Consider the following 22,746-nt stretch of genomic DNA (forward strand, 5'->3'; position numbering starts at 1 on the left):
TTCAAGCCCGCGGCGCCCACGACTTGTTCGATATTCTCGGCCTCCGGACCAAGACAGTCCGTCCACATCCTTCACGCCAAGAGCACCTAGGATCCGAGTCAAGCAGCCTTGGTATACCCCACTCTTACCAAGACGATAGAACCGAAAATTTTATCAGATCATCTCACGGCGATAAGTCAGCCTGACGCGACTGAGGAAAATAGTATCTGGCAAACAGTCTGCTCGGTCTTACCGATTGGAAGGAGGCGAGTGTTAGTCTACCTTGGCTCGACGTTTCTCCCGACTGGCATGATTGTTTCGAGATCAGGTCATGAGCTTGTACTTGAAGTTAGATTTACAGTAACTTTGCCTTCAGATTTGAGCACACACGAACACGTCGTACAAATCGTATGAACCAGACACCATTACAGGTGTGCTCTCGTCCAGGACCCACGCACCATGGCAGCGTCCTAGTAGCGGAGCCAAGCTTTCAATGGCAAGGTACAGGAACCCTCACACGTGGCATGGTACCTACTCATGCCACCTCTACCCTGATCTGTCAGACGCCAAGAGAGTCTTACCTAGTCGTAGAAAATTATCACTCCATGGGTACCTTCCATGCATGGCCAGATAGCTTGTCGAGAGAGGAACCCTCGGAGCACATCATTCTCCTTATCTTATAAGATGTGGCAAGAATCCATGTCTGCTTGCACCCAGCTGTTCTTCTCCTCAATACTGACGGTTGATCTGCCTTGCGGCAATCTGGTCGATTTCCATTGACATGGCCACTTCAAACGTGACAGGCATGGAGCGGGCTGCTAGCTTCGCACTGTCTTCACGTAGCATCGATGCTCCCAACACCTCCGGCGATATCAAGACAGCTGCTGTCACTGAGACAGGTGGAAGGACTGACTCGCACGCACAGAAGCCAAGCGATGTTGAAAGCATCGATTCGCAACAGCCCGCCGGGCTTAAGCAGATGGAAGCCATCACCCTGACCTGGTCGAAGAAGTGGCTCGTCACTGCTTACTGCTTGTAAGTCATCGAATTTTCATGATAGCTTCTAAAACCACTATGATTGTTGATGATATGAGAACAAATCTGACATTAAGTTGAGGATCTGGCTTATCTCCTTCACAAACTCCCTTCAACAGCAAAGCAACTACTCCTGGACCCCCTACGTCACAAGCGAGTTTGCCCTTCACGGACTGACCGGCATCACCGGCATCGTCGCCAACCTCATCGGCGGTGTCTCCAAGCTACCACTCGCCAAGTTTATCGATCTCGTCGGCCGTCCCCACGGCTTCTTCATCTGCCTTATCTGTGTCCTTCTATCCCTCATCATGATGGGCGTCTGCCAGAACGTTCAAACCTACGCTGCTGCTCAGGTTTTCTATTGGACTGGTATGAACGGCATGGACTATGTTCTCGATGTCTTCATTGCGGATACCTCGGACCTGAGGAATCGTGCTATCTGGCTGGCTTTCACGTCGACCCCGTACATTGTTAATACCTTTGCTGGCCCTGAGCTCGGTCAGCGCTTTTTGGACAACTCCACCTGGCGATGGGGATATGGCGCGTTCACGATCATTACGCCGTTCATGTGCATCCCATTCTGGCTCATCTTTTATCTGATGAATAGGCGCGCTAAGCAGCAAGGCGTCGCTGTGACGGAGAAGAGTGGCAAGACTTTCTTGCAGTCTGTCAAATACTACTGTATCGAGTTTGATGGTAGGCTTCTACACGCGCGTTGCTTTGCGGACTAGCTACTAATTGCTTATAGTAATCGGCCTGCTTCTCATCTGCGGTGGCTTCTCCATCTTCCTCCTGCCCTTCAGTCTCGCAGCCTACCAAGGCGAAGGCTGGCGCGCCCCCATGATCATCTGCATGATCGTCTTCGGTCTCATCCTACTCGGGCTCTTCGCAGCATGGGAGCGCTTCTGGGCCCCCAAAACATTCTTCCCTTTCCACCTCCTAACCGACCGTTCCGTCGTCGCCGCCTGCTTCCTCGGCGCCAACTCCTGGATCGCCTTCTAGTGAGCTGCTCCATACCATCCAAACAGAGACTCTCCCTACTGACGTTTTCTCAGCTCGTACAAAATGTACTACTCCTCCTACCTCCAAGTAGTCTTCGGTCTCTCAGTCGCAAAAGCCGGCTACATAACCAACATCTTCAACATCGTCTCCTGCGCCTGGGGCGTAATCTTCGCCTTCGCCATCCGCTACACCGACCGCTACAAATGGGCCGCCATCGTCGCCCTGCCCATCCAGGTCCTCATGACGGGCCTGATGATCCATTTCCGCCAGCCTGGCACGCGCATCGGCTTGCTCGTCATGGTCGAAGTCTTCGGCGCCATGTGCGGCGCCATGATGGTCGCGGTCGAGCAACTCGCCGTCATGGCCGCGGTGCCGCATGAGAACGTCGCTGTGGGACTGGCGTTGTTGGCGATGGTTACGAGTATTGGGGGTAGTGTCGGACAGACGGTTAGTACGGCTATTTGGACGCAGACTGTGTCGAGGAAGATCGTCGAGTATTTGCCTGCTGAGCTCAAGGCTCAGGGACCGACGATCTATGCCAGTCTGGTCACGCAGCTGAGCTTTCCCTGGGACAGCCCTGAGCGGCAGGCGGTGGTGAGGGCATATGGCGATGCACAGAGGTTGATGGTTATTGTGGGGACTTGTGCGCTTGTACCTTGTATTCTCTGGGTGGCGATGTTGAAGGACTACAAGTTGAGCGAGAGGGGGGCTAGGAAGGGGTTGGTCCTGTAGGACCCGGGCATATAGTCCTTCCCGACACTTAGAGCGCTCCAAAAGGCCCCTTTCAGTCCAACTTCATTCCTAATTAGATCTCCTTGGTACATTACTTCACCATCCCACCAAATCCCCTCCCACCGTCCTCAAACTCGGCGGCATAACAGGCATCCCCCTCTTCAGCGCACCCACCATCGGATCCCTTTCCAACAACGCCTTCACATCGTCCTCAGTATCAACCTTACTCCGTACCCGCTTGTACGCCATGCGGCTCGGCTTGTCGACCACGTCGAAAAACTTCTGTTGTCGTGCTTCGGACCACGACGCGAGGAGCTGAGTGGTGTTGGTCGCTTTGCCGGACAGGACGTGCGAGAGGATAGGGGCGAGGGAGTCGGCGTCTGCGATGCCGGAGGCGAGGCCGAGACCGGCGTAGGGGTTTGTCACTAGGGCTGTATTAGTAGAGAGTTGGAAGTGGGTTTGTAGAGTGGGTTTGAGTGAGGTACTTACGGTGGGCCGCATCTCCCACAAGAAGAACACGGCCTTTGCTCAGCGTCGACGCACATCTCTGCTGCGCGCGGTATGGTGCGATTCTTACGACTTCAAACGCATCCTCACCCTCCTCGTTCTGACCGTTGTTCGGCAACATGCCCCTTAGTTTCTCACTCACACCGTTCCTGATCTCTTCCTCAGACTGACTCCCCGGCACGCCGTAACTCACGCGCCACAACCCCTCATTATCAATCCGCCCAATGAGTCCGTAATTCTCGGGATCTACAATGAAATTCGCGTCGAAGAAGCCGTGTGTCTTGAATGGGAACCTTAGATCCGTGGCCACGAGCTGGCGATCCAGCGTCTCGCCCTCCAACTCGACACCCATACACTTCCTCACAATCGAATGCGCACCATCCGCACCAACCAAGTACGCAGCATCAATGTACTCCGTCTGGCCCGTGGGACTCGCGAGCTGCACCGCCACTTTAGCCTCTTCTTCAGACTCCGTAAACCCCTCCACGCTCCACCCCAGCCTGACCTCCGCCCTCCCCGCGACCTCCCCTAGCCTCCCAATCAACACGTTCTGAAACTTCCCCTGCGGCAACAACAACTGTCCCTTCCCTTTCATCCCCTCTCCACTGTTGTCAAATGTCTTACTCGCGATCACTTTACTCCCGTTCTTGACACTCGTGCGGAAGCACAGCCCTGAACTAAGGCTGCCAGCAGCAATGAGTTCGGGAAGGAGGCCAGGAACTTGTGCGAAGAGGGGAAATGTAGGCGGTTGGTGGGCCATTGCGCGGGTCGATGTTGGGTCTGGGTGCTGCGGTTCGATGACGAGGATACTGTTTGGGAGGGGTGTTTGCGCGAGGAGGAGTGCGAGGAAGAGGCCGACGCAGCCGCCGCCGGATATCACAATCGGCAAATGCTCATCTGGCGATTCTTTTGCGATGGCCATGGTGTGGATATGACGATTGTGTAGAGGTAGGAGGGGTGGTGGTGGAGGGATTTGGTGGTGAAGTAAGACGTGATACTCATGTTGCGGAGCACAATGCTTGGTCTTGTAGTTTGTTAGGCTTGGATCCAACACCGAGACATTGGTTCCTTACGGCGGCTGTCGTGCTGTCATGCTGCAGAAGCCGGAGCCGGATGTGGGGAACCGAGTTAGCCTTGCCGTGATGGTTCAGCCTCAACCGTAGAGCTAGCGCGACACCACAAAAGTGTACGGAAAATGCAAATACGTGAATGTGCGCAAGAAAAAACTTTTATTCCCCGTGGGGTCCTCTTTGGTATCAAACTCCTGCAGCCATGTTAATGAAGCACAAATACATGGAGTAGTGGGTTCCTTACCGGATCAACTATGCAAAACAAACAATCGTAGGCGACTGAGCCACCCTGCCTTCAAGAGCGAGGGCGATGAAGACTGCAGACGGAAACCACCGTCATGTTGGTGGGCACGGAGCTATGTCAACTTCAGTACCTGCGAATACAGCTTTGCTCAAGCGTGCGTCTGAGGCTGGTCAAAGTGGCGCGGAGGGCTTTGAGTTGACCTAGCGGGTTGAAGGCTTGGACAGTACAGAGCCTGGAGGACCTCAACTCCTGGGTACCTAACCTTGGACAGCTTAGAAATCATGATGTGGAAGACGACTTACTGGATGGCGAGGCTAGGGGTGTAAATGTGAAGGGAGGGGATGCCGCAAGTCCCTCTAGGTGAAGAGAAGGTGACTTTCAACCTTTCCATGACGGCCACCTTGAAAACAAACTCAGACAGATGGAGCGGCAGCAACGTGGAATCACGGACAGCAATCTGACCTATTGCATATAGGCCAGCAGGAGCGATCGTGGAAATCCGAATCTGTTTACTTACCAAGGGAGATCTATCATGTTGCGCTTGTGCAAGATGGTTGTTTGAGGTACATTCCTTACCAGAAATAATCGTGTCCGCACAGGCCTGCTCCGAAAGGTACGTCGCTGCAGAATCTGAGATATGACAATAGGGAAAGATCGAGATGAAGCACAAAAAGGCGAAAAGACTTGGAGGATTCTCAGGCTGGCGCGACGGTGCACGAACGTGCGAAATGGATCGTGGCATCGATGGATGACACGGCCTTTGACGACAACGAAAGATGCTCGAAGTCCGGTGCGACCCAGCCATGCTGCTCGGTGATGTGGGTTTGGGAATGATAAAGATGAAAAAGCTTTACAACCAGAGATCCTCGACCTCTTTGAGGGGTGCCGCGCAAACCGAGCGTGATGGATGCATCATTTTGATCTGGATTTGGGCATGCGCCGGAGTGAAGTTCCACGGTTTGATGGCCAAACAAAGGTATGCATTTGCAAACGGCATCCCAGATCACTCTTTCAATGATGATCGTTTGCAGTGGTTGAAGCGTAGCGTCACGTCACGTCACGTCACGTCACGTCACGTCACATCACGTGTCTAGCGAACGTATGAAGACGGGCAGCGCGATTAACGCGAGCGGCTCGGTACGACGATCGAACCCGGTAGTGACTCATTGTTGTGAAAAACGCGTCTGGGCGTGAGTGGGAGGAAGAAGCCTGAGTTTGGACGTTCCTCATGATGATGTGTAGGGTCGTTGCCGTGGGACACCGCCCGGCAGTTTGGCGCGGCGGGAGCACGCAGCGTCTGGAGCTTCTCAACTTCAACCACCCCCTCTCCCTTCAAGCACAATGGCACCCTCGAGAGGTGTGCAGCTGTTGTGTCTCTCCAAAAGCTTCACCAAATGTCGCAGCATTCCGCATCACCCCGTAACGACCGCGACAACACTGGCATGGCCGATGCACGCGCGCCGAACTTATTCGTCGTTCACGGAGACCCTTTCGAATCCTGCGAATAAGCTGCAGAGCTACATCTCTCGCAGCAGCGATCCGTATTTGAACCTCAGTATCGAAGACCACATTTTGCGCAAGTCGCCGCCCGACAGCACGGTCCTCTTCCTTTACGTGAACCGGCCATGCGTGGTGATTGGTCGCAACCAGAACCCGTGGACTGAGGTCAATCTGAGCATCCTCAACGCTGCGAGGGGCACGAACGAGCTGAAAGACACCGAACCTCCAGGTATAGGCGCTGTCGATCTCGTGCGCCGGCGCTCTGGCGGTGGTACTGTCTTCCACGATGAAGGCAACCTCAATTGGAGCATAACCTGCCCACGCAATGAGTTTACCAGAGACAAACATGCTGAGATGGTCGTGCGCGCATTGCGCAAGCAAGGCATCGAGCGGGCCAGGGTCAATGAACGACACGACATCGTGCTCGATCAAGGCCAAGAAAGGCGTCCCTCCGACCCTGAAGACACACACCGTACACCGTATACAGTCGATGAGGGAATACCGAAGCCGTTGAAGGTATCTGGATCGGCATACAAGCTCACACGACAGAGAGCTCTACACCATGCGACTACCCTTCTGGAATCGCCAAACCTGCACATCATCTCGCAATATCTACGCTCTCCGGCAAAGCACAACATCGAGGCCAAAGGCGTCGAAAGCGTCAGCTCGCCAGTTTCGAACATTGGCCTGGACCTAAAAGCATACCAGCAGCGCCTGCAAGAGGTTTTCGCAGTGACGTATGCTAGTATCGGCAAGATCAATGTCGCTGAGACCGTCGGCGATGAATACCTGAACATCCCCGACATCAGAAAAGGTTATGATGAGCTTCGTGTGAGTGTCTCGTATTTTCTCTGCGTAGAATAGTGCTGACAGCTGCAGACGCAAGATTGGATGTGGGCGCAAACGCCACAATTCGACGCAAAGCTTGACTTCTGTAACGGCCCCGAGATTACCATGAACGTGCATCATGGCATCGTAAAGAGTTTCGATGTCGAGGCCGAGCTTGTGGACGAGACACATGAGGACATTCGCTCTGCACTTGTTGGTGTAAAACTGCAAGATGTGACCGACTGGACAACGCTGCTGCAAGCCAATGTCGAGCCCTTCAACGACCGATGCGCCGCCGTTGCGAAGCGGCTGGAAGAGCTGCTGCCCGTTCCTGAGTTTCCGAGAACTTGAGGCACAAGCGGGTTGACTAAGCAAGGTATCAGAGAGTACAGCAGACTGTATGGCATTTGGATGGCTTGTTGGCTGGCGTGATGAGGTCGCTCTGGTGACTTCAACGCCATTTCAAGGAGTCCTCTCGCGTGGGAATGAGGGCATGGCTCAAAGTGCTGCTGGACAAAGACGCGTTCAGCTCCGTCATGATCGAACGTCCAAGTTTGCGACTGCCAACCGCTGCAACTACCAGACCCTCGAGAAGTTTGTCAGACCTTATTCGAGAAGAGGTTGAGCTGGATCATGTCTCGCCGCAGCCGCTCCGTGGTACAATGCAACATCCCACCACAGTCCCCAATCTACAACATGGACATCCGCGATCCGCAATGACTTCTCGAGTGACTGACTCCGCTGCCCCTGGAGCTCCGGCGGTGTTCATCGGCAATGTCGACGCCCGAGCAGCTGAGCCTAGCTGCCGTGCCCGGCGCATTGTTTCTCAGTCCTTGCTCTTTGTTCCTTTCATTCGAAACCCAACTTCGTCTTTGTCCAGGCAGTAATATCCACCGTTTCTTGAATGTCTTGTGTTCTTCTCTGCTGTTCTCAGACTGTCTGGCTGTTATGCTTCGGTATCCTTTCATCATCTTAATTGTTCCCAAAGCCCGCCACAGGCACTATCGATTCCTGCACCGCCAATGGCATCTCTTCAACACGTTGCAATTTACTCTTATGGCAGTGGCTTGTCGGCGCGCTGCGAGTCTTATCGTCTACTGAGAGCAGTTGTTGTGCCTGCGGTCTCCCAGCCCATTGGTCAGTGCCCAGTTCAAGAGCAGATCGACCCGGCCTCGAAGTCCGATTGAACGAAGGTGTAGTATGAATATCTGCAGTCCTTTTCTCCTGTGGCCATCGACATGGCATGTGTGTATATCTTGCCCTTACGCAAGGCCTAAGGATCGTAGATCGCGGTCTGGTTCTGCTTTTATCTCTGGTAGGCGCTACTGCTACGTAGTTCTCGCCTCGTCGTCACAGTATGGTAGAGTGCGTGCAGGGAATCGTTGCTTTCGTTGATGGGGTAGTGGACCGCGAGGAGAGGAGGTGCTCAGACACTCCTTCGGTCAGGACTCCCACGTTGAGGCTCGAGGAAGCTGCGATGGCGCACGCTCTCGACTGACTTCGCTTTCACGAAGGTAAGACGCTGTCCCTGTCATTGTCTTTGGATTGCTTGTCGTCGCCAACTCTTACTCGCTGAGCGGCTCGTTTCGAAAGCCGTAATTCGTGAATGAGATGGCGGCGAGAGGGCGCGCATGTGGACTCGAACTCGAGGCGCTTTCTGAAGAAACACTGTGTTGACAATCCAGTGTCGCGGTTCTGATCTGCGTATCAGTAGGTAAGTCGACAGCCTCGTCATGCTCAATTACCACGTTGGCTCGACTGGCTGTGAGGCTAAGCTGCGCCGCACAATGTCTTTCTGGCAAGACAGCTTCTCCATTATGAACAATCTCTGTCAAATCATATGAGGGACACAATGGAGCCTCTCCTCCCATCGCAGGCAGTTGCTTTGTACAAAGGCGTGGGTGGTGGCGGGGTGGTATGGTCGAGGAAGTTGCAGAGGAAGGGGCGCACTGAGGCAAGGCGGCAGACACAGAGAAACGAGCAGGACGAGGGTAACGGCAGGCTAGTGTTCATGTTACTCGAGCATAACGTGTGCAGTACACCGGAGATGAGGTCGAAGGCTGTGCTGTGGTGGGATGGTGAGGGTTTGGGGAGCGGCGTAGACGGGCAAAGAGCCATGCAAGTGCACGACACTCGCCAAAAGGGCTGTGATACCCAACACTCAGTTGCTCGCATACCGCCAAAATAGTATCATGAGCATCAAACGCACTCCGAATGCTCATTCCGGAGCCACTCAATGCTTGCAGCTCGGTATATCGTTGGTTCTGTGGTCACCCTGGGCATTTCACATGCGCATGGACCAGCCGCTGAAGCTACGAAATCTTACCAAGTTGGCTACGTCGACTTCACCGACAACATCTCCACCTCAGGAAACCCGCTCTCGTACGCCTCTACAACATTCTGCTCCTATTAGCAACGACATCCGTAAGTCCCTGAAGCTCTCCAGCGCTACACATAGACCCATTTGGGCTGAACACTCTACGGTTGAAAACCTCCACACCACACCTTCTACCTTTTCACGACGCTCCGCTGCACAATGGCTTCCTCCAGCACCACCGCGTACACCATCGTGCGCCCAGCTCCCCACCCTGAACCTCCCCGCGGTCACATCGGTGACCTTCCTCACATCGTTCTCTACCGCATCCTCGTCTGGAAGCTGCTGGCGAACGGCGAGCTACCCGCCGTGGTTGCTTTCGTTGTGGCCACACCTTTCCTCGCGGAAAAGGCTGGTCACGATGGTGGCACAAATCTCCTCGCTGCCTGTGGTCTAGACTGGACCAGCATCTTATGGCAGCAGGACGTCAATTTCTGGCAAAACTTCCACAGGCTCCGGCGCATTCAAAACAGGGAGAGGCGCTAGATGGTTGTGGTCAACTCATTCAGCTAAGAGCTTGGGAGAGTAAAGGCAACAGGCATTGTAGCCGACAGCTGGGCAAACGAATGAGATATTAAGGTCGCAATGGGACATGTAGTCATTGGACTGAATGGAAGACTTGATAGCGCAGCGAGCTCGAGGCATCGAAGCCAGCCAATGACTAGATGCCACTGTGGAAAGAATCTTAGTACGACATGTAGTCACCAGAGCAGCATATCATCACCACAGGTCAATGCTACAGTCGAGTCGTTTGCACGCATAGATGATCGCTATTGATAATCCGGTATAGACAGCGTATGGGGTACTTCCAATTTCACAACACATAATCAATACTTCAAAGGCAGCAGCTTGGCCAATAATATCGCGGCCCCGCAGCAATACAAGAAGGCCGACCTTCCTGAGCCTGGGACCCTGAAGGTTATATACACCGCAACAAATAAGGCACGTTGGAAGCAGTTCAATCGATGTGTAGTCACCAGAGTAACACACATGAACGGACTACCCGCTCTACAATGCTCGAAGTCTTCAACGATACCTAAACCAATGGTTCAGGTCTCCCATCTGCTACTTTTGACGACCTTTCTTTGATCTAGGAAATAAGATCAAAGGAATGAATGGGCATAGATTTATCCCTGCATCGGGGTGCTCCGCACTTCGAGGCTCTGGTGAACAAGGATCGTAGTCAGAGTCGAAGACAAAGCAATGCTTTCCGGTTCACAGGTATATCGATAGCCCTATGTCCCCTTTCTGCAGCGATGAACAGCAATGTCATGTGGGTGCGTTCCTGCTCCGCTTATGACGACAGCTCGCTTGGCGAACGGCGCAGTTGCCTGTCCGCCAAACGCGTTTCAGCCTCCTCACCCTCGACTTCCCTCAACACCTCGCCCTTTCTGCTCGACCCAAAAGGCACAGTGTGTACAGCCGCACAAAACGCGATGCGGGTCTGTACGGTCAGCATATGACCAACCAGCGTCATCTTGTGGGCTCTGTGCGTTGACGTTTGAAACGAAACACGCCAGCTGCCAGAGGCGCGCTCTGCGGCCGCGTTTCAGGTGAACATCTGTTGACTAACCCCCTTTGGGACGCGTCTTGTAGCCTCAGGAACTCAAGTACGGTGCTTTTAAGACCGACCACCATGAGGCAAGGAGTGAGCAGTTCGTCTAATTTCAACGGTACCCGCGTGTTCTCACCATTCGATCGACATTTTATTCCCCGCCTTTTAGCGAAGCGCTTTTTCATGTATTATTACTACGAGCATTAATATTCAAGACATCGGCGCAGGCTCGCCTTACGATAATAATATCACAACGAACATGGATATGAACATGGATGAGACCATGTTCCCTACAACCGAATACATCGATGGGCAACAGCAGTCTATCACACAGCAGAATGATGCCTGGGTGTACAATCACATATGCTCAGGTACCGCTCTATTCATTCGCAAGACTTGATGTTAGTTGCTAATGATAGCTGTAGACTATTCAGCTCAGCAACCGAGCTTCTGGCCAGTATCTACCCCTGTATACCAGCAACCATTGCAGCAACCACGCTTGTCGACTTCAACCCAATCGTCATTCGCTTCATATCCTCGATCCTCCAATGCCAGTGCTTCCTCACAATGGCAGTCACGCACGTCGATGGCCTCAACGAATTCGTCTTGGTCAAACGTATCCGAACAACCCTACAGTCAACGCACATCCAGCCTTGGTACCACGACATACTTTAATCCTTTAATACCTTCATCTTATGTCGCTAGCCCCGTCGAGGAGCCTGTATCGCCGGTATCGCCCGCACCGTCGATGGCAAAGAGAAAAATATCGCAGCGGCATGTAGCTCCGGAGAAAGACCCTTTCGCAACATGCATCTCACGGACACGTCGAAGTCGACGATCGCAAAGAGAGCCGAGGTATTGGTGCACCTCTTGTGAAGAGCCCTTCATTGAGAAATACGACTGGAAGCGTCACGAGGAAACCTATCAAGAACGCCAATCTGTCTTTCGTTGTAACCTATGTAGCGCCGTCTACTTCCTCGAGAAAGACTTTCTCTATCACCACGACACACGTCACAATTGTGAGACTTGTCAAAGGGAGGGACACTCTGAGGCTGCCAAACAGAAGCGTCAGTCGCGGTCTGGCTGGGGATGTGGCTTCTGCACACATTTCAGTAGCGATTGGAGAGAGCGCTGCAACCACGTTGCGCAACATTTCGAGAGGGATAATAAGACTATGAAAAACTGGCGTCAGAGCAATGTCATTCATTCTCTTCTCCAGCGACCAGCGATCCGCATGGAATGGGGCAGGATCTTGCAATCTCAGCCTCAGCTCGGAGATTTTGGTTGGAACCCTCATGATACCGGACGCGTGGAAGGCTATCCGGAGAATAACGCAAAGCCCCACCTGCAAGATCGTCTTGAATACTTCAGATCTGGCGATGACGCAGCTGCGCTGGCGCAGCTTGCTTTTCAGCAGATCGCCTTTCCATCGTGTCCACCTCGGGCGCCGCGCAAAGACTACAAGGATCATCACACCGCGACCCTACAGGGTTTGATGGACAACACAGAATCTTGGAACCAATTCATGAGCACAATTGTAGAGGACGATCTCTTACCCACGAACGTCTGCGACCTCAACATTAGTATAATAGACGATGCGTTCGGCCAAGGTACAGAGATTTACTACTAGATCGCTGAGAACACGACTGTCGTGACCGACGCCATCTCTGAGCTTCGGGCAAGCTTATGCTGTGCAATCAGCTTGCACAAACCATAATTTATAATATCAGTGTCTGGAACACTTCTGAAGTATTCTGCTGGTTGATGGACGCTGTAATGATTGCAGAGATTCTCCTTGATGAATTAAAGTTATGAAGTAGACGCAGCGCTTTTCGCACTCATCGAAGCAAGGCGCAGCTCATCAATAGAACAACCCAAGAATAATACGTCTGGTAGAATCGCAAGTACCCCCATTCTGGACATCATATAGAATTACTCGATTGACTTTGATCCACATCCTACACTGACTCCGCTATGACCACTAAACGGCTCCCAACAGGAACATGTTCTCGCCATGTGTAAGCTACGCATCACTTGAAACGTAGGGCCGACAGCATAGACAAGACGATAAAGCCTACTTCAAGTGTGAGTTGAGATCTCTGGGCAATGCCATCGCCCCTGAGGTCTCGATCTGGTGAACTCATTGCACAGGCCGGAATTGGTGGCTCAGGTGAACTCACTGCCACCGTATAGCACGTTCCGAGGGAAGATCTGGAGGCATGCCACTTAGATGAAGATACAAGTAGTAGTCCTCAACAGCTCAAAGTGCAAGCTGTGCAACAACTCATCATTCTGATCTTCCGACTTACTCACATCGACCGAATACGAAATCCCGAACGCTCGATCACTTCTAGAAAAATGGGAACAGCAGCGGTCAGCTTTTAATGTGACCGCTTACGAGTTTCCAATCTGACTGATCATCTGCAGTGTACCGACAAATCCCAGGTGATCACTGTTAGATTCGACACGAGACCACGCAAAAGCAATCGCAAACCAGCGACAGAATATAACAACACTGCCAACCAACAATTCGCAACGAGAAGAGCGAGAGGGGAGCCTGAACTCACGGCTGAGAGTGGGCCGCAGTGAGAGGCCGTGGAACGCTTTGGCTGGCGCCCGCTGAGTTTGAGGGCCTCTGTTTCACCTATTCCTCCCCCATGATTCGTCGCTAGCGTCATGAAGCTAAACCCTACTTTGTGTATAAACAAGAACGAACCCGCTCAGGGTCCTCCGCCTTCCCGCTACATCGTCCACAGGCTCAACATGGCGCGTCTCAAGTTCGCATTGTGGAAGATGCTGCTCCTCCTGACTGCATTTCCCAATCTTGTTCTCTCTTGTGTACCCCCGTTCAACGGCCTCCGCTATATTGACAACACTACCCTGCTCGAAGGAGCTGTCGCTCAATTTGAAGCCAGGCCCGCCGCAACTGGCTGGACTCACGTTCTCGGAGACACCAACCTAGTCAAACACTAACTAGCTAACAGCAACGGTGTCGCGGCCCCTCAGCGATACAAGAAGGCCGACCATTCTGATCCTTGGGTCCTAAAGGTTATATACACCGCAACAAACGGCATCGCCAAAATCAAGTACTGTTACGTGGAAAAAGATGCCAACGCAAATTAAAGTAGGCGATTGGGGCGGCTGGCGGCTTTGGTACAATTCACTACGTAATGCTAGTCCGGGCAACGGCCAACGCCTGGGTGGTCTCTCAGGGACACCATCACGTGGACAGAGCGAGTACTGCTATGCTTTATATCCAATCTGTAAGTGTAAAACCTTGTGTAATCTCATTGAGAGTACAATCTGATCATTTACTTCATCACAGGGAACCCCAAAGTAGAGCCTGTGTGGCGGCGTAGCCGCTGTAGTACACTGATAGCTACGGTAAACGATAACGTAGAACTATCGGGTCGGTGGAATGATGCGCTGAATTGCTATCTAGCTAGGAGACGACGATATATACTGGCCTTGGAACGTGCTAGTCCAGAACAGTCTAAGCAAGGGTATCAATCGGGTCTCGTACGGACCGATTGATACCGCAACAGCCTGGCACTCTCCAGGTCTACATCAAGGATGTTACAGACGAGCGGTATCGGCCCTTGGACTGGGGTGCTCGCTAGGATCGTCATGGCATCATCCTAGGATACCTTCCAGCTAATCCGCCTGGCTACAACGCTTGGGTTGCAGCTCACGAAACGGGTCACGTATTTTGGATTCACGCACGAATATCAGCGTCCGGATCGTAAGCACTCTTGACACATACTTACCTCTCTTTGTACTAACCCGCATACACACAGGCGACCACCACATGATTTTCGAGTGCAGAAACCTGAAGAATTACAAGGCCGTAGCCGAGCAAGTACGAAACCACCACAGCTTGACAATCAAGGACCTCTGCACTTTCCCCATCTACAGCCGCCTCTCCCCGTGGAAAGACATCGGCTTCGCAGTACGGGACTACTTGACGGTCCCCTACTGGGAACACAACCACTTCGACGGCGCCAACCACCCCTACACCATGACCTACGACTAAGGCTATGATCTCACGTCCATCATGCACTACCCGAGCACCATAAACACTCAAAGCCGCAGGAAGAAGCTGGATGATGTGCTGCTGAAGTGGAAAAATGGAGGGGATGGGTATACGCCACCAGAAAAGGCCACCGACAGCAATGCAGAGGATACTCGCTTTGGGACACGGTCAACGGAGAGTGACACTAAAGCGCTGAAGATGATGTATCCCTGGAATGGTTAAGGTGGGGTTGGGGATGAGCCAGTGATGGTGTGTTCTCTGGTGATCAATATAGTAGAATCTGAAGTGTAGATGCAGAGTGAATGAAATAGAGTGCCCGAATACCTCTGGGATGTTCTGATGAGCACTCGTTGTTGACCGTTGTCGGAGGGAGTGAAAATATCCACCGATTACCATCTGTTTGCTAGCGGTCTGCTGCACTGATCGTCCAGCTCATACGGTTAGCTCGGTTTGCTTCCCTACCCCTTCACTGCTATTCCCTTCTACTATATTATCTTGATCAATTCCTGCCAATAGCTCTTGGGATCAATCGACATCTAAACCCTTCAACAACAGTTTCCTTCACTTATACTTACCAATGCTTCGCTTAGCGTGAGAAGCTTCGTGCACACTCGTATAAAATCAACGCTGCGTTCACCAATACACCCACTTCCTCTCACACACCTTCGCAACTCGAGATGCCGTAACCATATCCCCCCTTTGGCGCATCCCGATCCTAGTGACAGCCTTCGCTGTCATCACAACGTCCTGCATCCTGCCACTCAACGACTTCAAGTACGTAGGCAATGTCACTCTGCTTGAGAAGGTTGTCGCACAGTATGACGCTAACCCTGTGATGGGGTAGGCGCATGTACTCGCCGGCACGAGCCCTATGAAGCTATGGCCAAAGGATGACAAAGGTATTGTTAACATCAATTATTGCTGGCCGGACCTGGAGACTAAGACTAAGCTGGGACCGGCAATCCAGGGAGGTTGGGAGTTGTAACACAATCTCCTGGGTAACGGTGGGCCTGGGAAAGGTCATCGTCTTGGAGGGTTCTCGGAGTACATGGATGGTCAACAGATGGCCTTGTGATAGTTCGACGACGATCGTAAGTCGAGGCGGTTCGTACAATTGCTTGAAGCTCGGTACTGACCAATATAGGGAACCCCAAGATCCCGAACGGTACTCTAGTGATTGATATCCTGCCAGACAAGATTTGGGGAGGCTTTGCTACGATGGGATACAATTTAGAAGAGTGAGACAACAGCCCGCATCGCAACTGACTACGAATGGACTGGAGCGAGATGTTCGCTGGTAACCTACCTTTCTAATACTGGATCGCCGCCCACGAGATTGGACATGTCCTCGGCCTGACACACGAGCACCAGCGCCCTGACCGTGAGCCACCTTCTCAAGTCGCAAGTCATTCCACCACTCACCAAATCACATAAGGGACCACTACGTCCACTTAAATTACTAGAACCTCGCCAACTACGACAAAGCCGAACAAGTAATCCAAAGTACCACCAGTATGATAGTGGACAAGCTATGCAACCCACCCATCTACTCTTTCTTCTCCTAGAACCAGCTCAGTTTCGTGCCGCACGAGTACTCGATCCAAGGGTACTACGACATGTACCGTAAGGACAAGAATGGCAATTACGACTGCTTGGGTCATCGCTATACTAGACATGCCCTAGCACTACGTAATCATCGACTCCTCTCCTTTGTTTGTTCTACACTCTTTTATTGTTTAGCAACTTTGCTTAAGGCATAAATCCTCACCAACCTTGTACTTATAGAGACCCCCCTCGCTTTTTGTAACTCTACTTCCTTCTATACTAGAGGAGCTACTGCACATCGCGTCCTCCATAGTCTCAGACTCACATAGGACGTTAAACTAATCAATCAATCATCGCTACACTGTCACGCATCAGCGCGGGTACGATCTCATGTCAATCATGCAGTATCCAAGCGCGATGAACATGGCGGGTGGTAAGGCGTTTGAGGTGCAGAACATGCCGCTTGTTGCCTGAAAGAAAGGTAATGAGAGATATACGCTGCCGAAGGAGGCCATGGCTGAGAACGCGGCGATGCTGGGGTTCAATATGGTGCCGACCGAGAGCGATTAGAGGATTGTTAAGATATTGTACCTTTGGGAGGAGTTTGAATTGAAGGCAGACCGCTGATACGTCGACCGGGCACCAGTTATGTGTGAGAAAGACCAATATAGATGACGAGGAATGGCTAGATGATGTGAGATGAGTATTCGGATCCATTCTTCTGTGGAGATGACAATGGTGATGATCTGAAGATACGAGCCTTGAGAGAAACGCCCTAGAGCCACGCTAGCCGACGCGCTAGACAAGGTGGGTCTTTCCGCGCCTCCTCAGTTTCTCTTCGCAACGCTCACCCATCATCAAGTTCAGACTACAGTACTCGCCATATATGCGTTTGCGAACAGCGACAAAGAGCGAGTATCTGTAACGTCGGCGCTCTCGATCAGCAATGTCACTATATGACTGCCTGGACGCCTACGATGTCCCGCACATTGCTCGCCTTATGGGTTTGCATCTCCTGCGGCACATGCACTTGCCAGTCATGTAGCACACGGGCGTAACACACTCGAGGTCTTTGCACCTCGATTGTGGGTTCAGCAGTCGGGTCAGTCCCAACATCTGTTGATGTATGGCTGCTGAACAAAGGCAACACCCAAGATCAACAACTCCAAGTCGCTGTGGGCGTGCGCTGCTCTCGTGGCTGCACCTCTATAGAAGCTCCGGATTGGTGAGTCAATCTGGCATCATTCTCTGCTGCATCACCCTCATCGTTCCTGCTCCTCAGAGCGGTTGAGCTTTAATGGGTGGTTGGCAATTTATGAGATTGGCGTTTCGTTTCAGCTCACACATTTCTTCTCAATGCTCTCTCCTTTGCTGCTGCCTGGATGCCTGGTGTCGATTTTGCATTTCGTTCTCGTATCGTTCACATTTTCATTCGTTGCTAGTACCCTGCCTATATGATGTGCATCTAATGCGGAGCTCGGCTTATGGAAGTGGCGGCCAAGCTTCAGGCAACCGCAATAGCAAAAGCATAAATCACAACTAACATACAGAACTCAAGGCAACAATCTCAACATGGCCACCACCGAAGCTACTCCCGTAGGAATCGTGAAAGCGGAAAGGACCTGCTGCCCATACAAAGACTTGGTCAAAGAATGGACCTTCCCTTTGAAACCGTTGCATGACTTCGAACTCAACGGTGAAGTCGCGCAATACGCTCCTGGGCATCCAAGGCAATGGGGAGACGAGACACATTGGCTCAATTTCCAGCACGCAATCAGAGATGGACAGCCCGAGTCCCCATACGAAAGTTACTACGCTGCTATCAGCCCTGACCACAAACTGCTCGCCATAACTTCAACACACGAGCGCATTCTTGTCTATAATATCGAATCGCAGGAGTTGTGCCAGGTGGTCGATGGCGTAGGTTATTTGGTCTTCGCTCCCCTGAGGCAACCAACCGAAAGGAAGAGTGCTGAAGGTGAAACCGCCAGGCCACCAACGCCAGTCTATGCTCTTATCTGCAGTGCATCAGACGAGGGCAGAAGAACTGGAGTAGATAATCAGCTCGTTGCTTGGGAGTTTGATGAACAGGGGCGTCTGCTGGATCAAGAAGAACCAATTGATGCGTCCGCATTCGCAGCGCAAGCCATCGATGCAATCCTCCCGGATCTCACAAGGAAACACGAGTGGTCCAAGGACTTTGTCAAAGCATCATTGTTGCACACAGACTTCGCGAAAGCACTGAAGAATGTGGCCACAACCCATCGCCGTCGACACAACACAGTCTTTGACGATGCCGAGCTTGGCGGATTTGGCTCTACGTCTTTCAGCAGCGATGCAAAATTGTTTCTGTATCACACACAGAACAAATCGACTCAATCAGGCATGAGAGATCCCGACGATCTCCCACGCGTCATCGTGATGGACGTCATAAATGGCAAGGAGCTGCATCGTCTTTCGGGTCACACGGATGCTATCATGTGGTCTGCGATCAGTCCCAATGAAGAGCATATAGCTTCCGTAGCCTGGGATGGGACATTACGCATGTACTCCGCGGCAACCGGCGAGCTCGAATGGGTCACTACTGGAGGTGGCCAAGCTTGGACTGGTGCATTCTCCGCTGATTCGAAGCACATAGTCTGGAGTACCGGAAATGGACAAGCTCTCTTCGTCCACGATGCGCAAAGCGGTCAGGGAAGAGCTAGCTTTCCGGAGGGCTTTGATTTTCGAGACTGGTGCCGCAGCCTTGCGTGGCACCCAGACGGGCAACAAATTGCGCTCTGCACCGGAAAGCACGCGTACGTTTGGCGCCCATTTGACGGCACACAAGGCACAATCACACAGCACTACCAGATCGAAGACGACAAGAACCGGGGCTGCACCAGTGTCGAACATATCAACTGGCTGGATGACGGACGCCTCCTCCATCTGTACTTCTCTGACGGCACGAATCTTGTCTACGATACCCAGCGTAATTCGAAAGAACTGTTCATGCACCCGAAGGATGTTGATAGTGTGTGGGTGAGCAATGGGTTCCATGGAAACATCAAGATCACTGGCATTCGGGACGGCTATGTTAGCGTCGACGGTGATGGTAAGGTAAGATACTGGTCGTCTGGCATCGTGATCCAGAACTCCTGGTGGGAGAACGCGCCGGAGAAGGAAGAGCAAGAGACTTCGAGCAAAAAGAAGACGCCTTTCCCAGAGACGGGGAAGTATGTCATGGTCACCAGACGATCAGAGAAAGGTAAGACTGAGCAGCGGAACGAGACTGTCGGCGAGACCTCTTCCTCTTAAGGGATTGGGTTGTCCACTACCGAGTAGGAAGGAGGGCTATCCATTCGCGGCCTTACAGGTATATCGCGACTGCAAATCCACTCTTTTTCTTGACTTGTGCCTCAGCTCGTGAGTTCTCTTTCTTAACCTTCAGACAGCTCTCGACACTCACGCCAGCAGTCTTACGTTTGACAAGTCGCACGCCAAGATGTTCCACCCCGGTTCACCCCCACGAGCGCGCATCGCGTTTGGCTAAAGGCGTCACGGACCGTTTAACCGCCTCAGGGTTACCCTTTTAGGCTGAACCCCACACTACTACACCGATGTTTCGCTTACTCCTCCCTGTACTCCTCCACGTGCGGCTTATTGTTTCCCGAGCCTTATAACGACCCTGGTCCCATTACCGAGACTTGAAGGATGTTCCCACTGGACGCTCTTCGAATCTCTGGTCGAAAACACGCAAGTATATGTATAACGCGCCTTTGAATTGGATGATCGCCCAACGCTACTATTCGCTATCCACTCCGAAGAAACAACATCAAGAAGCCGTCCATCATGATCCGTTCAGCGCACAACGGCGATCGTTATGAACTCACAAACCATGCTGCGATGGCCAAAGCCAGCGGCTTCCTCTGGAACCAAAAGATGATGATCCAGGTAACCTGCCGCGGCTACGCAACCGCTCAGTTCATGCAGCCCGAACCTGCGAAGTATGTCCACGCGCCGAATCTTGAAGCCAAGACCTTCATGCAGCCGGAGCAAAATTATTATGCACATCATCCTGGGCGGTTTGTCTATGTTAAGGATGAAGAGACGGGAGAGATTTGGTCGGCGCCGTATGAGCCAGTCCGAGCGAAACCGGATCGGTTCGTGTTTTCAGTTGGAAAAAGTGATATCCAATGGACAGTAGAGAAGGATGGAGTGAGGGTGGAGATGAACCTGCTGCTGCCGACAGAGGATGTCGCTGAGCTGTGGAGTATAAGAGTCACCAACATTTCGAACCGGAAGCGGAAGACCAGTGTGTACCCCTTCTTTCCCTTCGGATATATGTCCTGGATGAATCAGGAGGCAGAGTGGAACGAGGAAGTAGGCGGTATTGTGGCAAGCAGTAAGACGCCATATCAGAAAGCAGAAGACTACCCGAAGACGAAGTTCCTGAAAGACAAGACCTACTTTTTGTGCGAGCAGGCACCGGTTGCATGGGAAGCTAGACAAGACGCATTTGAGGGCGAAGGCAATTTACACGCCCCAGAAGCATTGGAAGCGGAGTACTTGAGCAATAGCGATGCGAGATACGAGACCCCTACAGCTGCGGTGCAGTATCGAGCTGAGCTTCAGCCGAACAGCTCGGAGGAATACCGATTTCTCTTGGGTCCAGCATTCGACGAAGCGGAGATCCTCGCCATGCGAGAGAAATATCTCAGCAAGGATGGTCTTGCACAGGCCCGGAAAGAGTATGAAGCATACATCGCAGCAGGCAGTGGATGTCTCAAGATCGAAACACCAGATAAAGATCTCGACAACTTTGTCAACAATTGGCTACCACGACAAGTCTACTATCACGGCGACGTCAATCGGCTTACCACCGACCCTCAGACTCGGAACTACCTGCAGGACAACATGGGTATGGCCTTCATCAAGCCTAACGTGTGTCGCGACGCAATCCTTACTGCAATTGGTCAGCAGGAAGAGAGTGGCGCAATGCCCGATGGGATCTTACTGACGGAAGGTGCGGAGCTGAAGTACATCAATCAAATTCCGCATACAGATCACTGTGTCTGGCTCCCCATCGCACTAGAAATCTACCTCAGCGAGACAGGAGACTACGATCTTCTCGACAAGAAAGTCAAGAGCTTGCACGGAGACACGCATACGGTCTTTGAACGCTTCAGTCGCGCAATGGACTGGCTTCTTTCTTCCAGCGCAAGAGATACTCGAGGCCTGAGCTACATCGCACAAGGCGACTGGTGCGACCCCATGAACATGGTTGGTCCAAAAGGGGTCGGTGTGTCAGGCTGGCTGACCGTCGCTACCGCGTACGCGGTGAACCTCTGGGCCGATGTCTGCGAACAAGTCGACAAAGTCGACACTGCAAACAGGTATCGCGAAGGCGCAAAAACCGTCAACGAGTCAGCGAACCGATATTTATGGGACGGTGATTGGTTCTCTCGAGGCATCACAGACGACGGTGTTACGTTTGGTATCAAAGACGACAAAGAAGGCCGTATCTGGCTCAACCCGCAGGCATGGAGTATTCTCGGTGGCGCGGCTTCGTCTGAAAAGATCAAGAAGATTTTGCCGCAGATTGACAGCCAACTCACGACTCCATATGGTGTGCTTATGTTTGCGCCACCGTTCACAGCCATGCGCGAAGATGTTGGCCGCGTGACGCAGAAGTATCCCGGACAAGGCGAGAATGGCAGTGTGTACAACCACGCTGCATCTTTCTACGCGTGGGCGATGTACACCATCGACGAGGCAGATCGCGCATACTCCTGCCTTCGCGCAATGATTGCTGGGCCAGATGAAGAAGATCTACTGGCAAGAGGTCAGTTGCCGGTGTTCATACCAAACTACTACCGTGGAGGCTGGGGTATCGAGAAGTTCCAGCGCACGGCTGGGCGCAGTTCGCAATTGTTCAATACCGGCACTGTAAGCTGGGCGTATCGATGCATCATAGAGGGGCTGTGTGGGTTGAGGGGTGTTAAGGAGGGCTTGAAGATCGATCCGAAGTTGCCAAAGAGATGGGACGGTATTAAGGTGAGCAGGCAATTCCGGGGAGCGACTTTCGAGGTAGAGATTAAGCGCGCCGATGTGAAGAGCGTGGAAGTGATCTTGGATGGGAATGAGCTAGATGGAACAGTTGTGAAATATGTAAAAGCTGGCAGGACGTATAGACTTGACGTGCAGATTCCATAGGAGAGAAAAAAGACATCGGCTTTACATTTGACTGGCGATTCCTATCGAATCTTTTCCAATAGGATTGTGTATGTAGTTCGACCCTCTTGGTCTGCTCAAAGCCTTCCCTACAACATAGTCAGCACATTCTTCTAGAATCAAATGTGA

At 52.3% G+C, this 22,746-nt stretch overlaps 8 protein-coding genes across 8 annotated transcripts; 7 read left to right on the plus strand and 1 right to left on the minus strand.

Moving 5' to 3' along the window:
• Positions 1-784: 784 nt before the first annotated feature.
• BU25DRAFT_345984 (MFS general substrate transporter) lies at positions 785-2,748 on the plus strand (the record flags this gene model as incomplete). The annotated part of the gene is made up of 4 exons (XM_033703068.1): positions 785-1,014; positions 1,097-1,710; positions 1,763-2,015; positions 2,070-2,748. The coding sequence occupies 4 exons, from the start codon at positions 785-787 to the stop codon at positions 2,746-2,748; spliced, it is 1,776 nt and encodes a 591-aa protein (XP_033559656.1).
• A 96-nt stretch (positions 2,749-2,844) lies between these two features.
• On the minus strand, positions 2,845-4,177 carry BU25DRAFT_460201 (monooxygenase; the record flags this gene model as incomplete). The annotated part of the gene is made up of 2 exons (XM_033710335.1): positions 2,845-3,173; positions 3,238-4,177. The coding sequence occupies 2 exons, from the start codon at positions 4,175-4,177 to the stop codon at positions 2,845-2,847; spliced, it is 1,269 nt and encodes a 422-aa protein (XP_033559657.1).
• A 1,195-nt stretch (positions 4,178-5,372) lies between these two features.
• BU25DRAFT_423182 (uncharacterized protein) lies at positions 5,373-7,248 on the plus strand (the record flags this gene model as incomplete). Its single annotated transcript, XM_033708197.1, has 4 exons — positions 5,373-5,545; positions 5,664-5,706; positions 5,812-6,900; positions 6,949-7,248. 4 exons carry the CDS (start codon positions 5,373-5,375, stop codon positions 7,246-7,248), a joined length of 1,605 nt encoding a protein of 534 aa, XP_033559658.1.
• Positions 7,249-8,629: 1,381 nt separating this feature from the next.
• On the plus strand, positions 8,630-9,762 carry BU25DRAFT_113751 (uncharacterized protein). Its single transcript, XM_033700366.1, has one exon. The coding sequence runs from the start codon at positions 9,090-9,092 to the stop codon at positions 9,666-9,668; it is 579 nt and encodes a 192-aa protein (XP_033559659.1). The 5' UTR covers positions 8,630-9,089; the 3' UTR covers positions 9,669-9,762.
• Positions 9,763-11,033: 1,271 nt separating this feature from the next.
• Positions 11,034-12,763, plus strand: BU25DRAFT_112954 (uncharacterized protein). Its single transcript, XM_033700365.1, has one exon. It carries the CDS (start codon positions 11,239-11,241, stop codon positions 12,454-12,456), a length of 1,218 nt encoding a protein of 405 aa, XP_033559660.1. The 5' UTR covers positions 11,034-11,238; the 3' UTR covers positions 12,457-12,763.
• A 1,169-nt stretch (positions 12,764-13,932) lies between these two features.
• BU25DRAFT_460206 (uncharacterized protein) lies at positions 13,933-14,859 on the plus strand (the record flags this gene model as incomplete). The annotated part of the gene is made up of 2 exons (XM_033710336.1): positions 13,933-14,089; positions 14,624-14,859. 2 exons carry the CDS (start codon positions 13,933-13,935, stop codon positions 14,857-14,859), a joined length of 393 nt encoding a protein of 130 aa, XP_033559661.1.
• Positions 14,860-17,901: 3,042 nt separating this feature from the next.
• BU25DRAFT_412518 (WD40 repeat-like protein) lies at positions 17,902-19,991 on the plus strand. The gene has a single exon (XM_033706812.1). It carries the CDS (start codon positions 17,977-17,979, stop codon positions 19,699-19,701), a length of 1,725 nt encoding a protein of 574 aa, XP_033559662.1. The 5' UTR covers positions 17,902-17,976; the 3' UTR covers positions 19,702-19,991.
• On the plus strand, positions 19,827-22,633 carry BU25DRAFT_113824 (glycoside hydrolase family 94 protein). Its single transcript, XM_033700367.1, has one exon. The coding sequence runs from the start codon at positions 20,236-20,238 to the stop codon at positions 22,597-22,599; it is 2,364 nt and encodes a 787-aa protein (XP_033559663.1). The 5' UTR covers positions 19,827-20,235; the 3' UTR covers positions 22,600-22,633.
• The last annotated feature ends 113 nt before the right edge of the window (positions 22,634-22,746 follow it).

This window comes from Macroventuria anomochaeta (assembly GCF_010093625.1).
Source record: "Macroventuria anomochaeta strain CBS 525.71 unplaced genomic scaffold BU25scaffold_25, whole genome shotgun sequence".
NCBI classification, from domain to species: Eukaryota; Fungi; Ascomycota; class Dothideomycetes; order Pleosporales; family Didymellaceae; genus Macroventuria; species Macroventuria anomochaeta.

Coding starts and splice junctions, on each gene's coding strand:
- BU25DRAFT_113751 (XM_033700366.1), top strand. CDS start 9,090: ATGAGCATCAAACGCACTCCGAATGCTCATTCCGGAGCCACTCAATGC.
- BU25DRAFT_112954 (XM_033700365.1), top strand. CDS start 11,239: ATGATAGCTGTAGACTATTCAGCTCAGCAACCGAGCTTCTGGCCAGTA.
- BU25DRAFT_412518 (XM_033706812.1), top strand. CDS start 17,977: ATGGCCACCACCGAAGCTACTCCCGTAGGAATCGTGAAAGCGGAAAGG.
- BU25DRAFT_113824 (XM_033700367.1), top strand. CDS start 20,236: ATGATCCGTTCAGCGCACAACGGCGATCGTTATGAACTCACAAACCAT.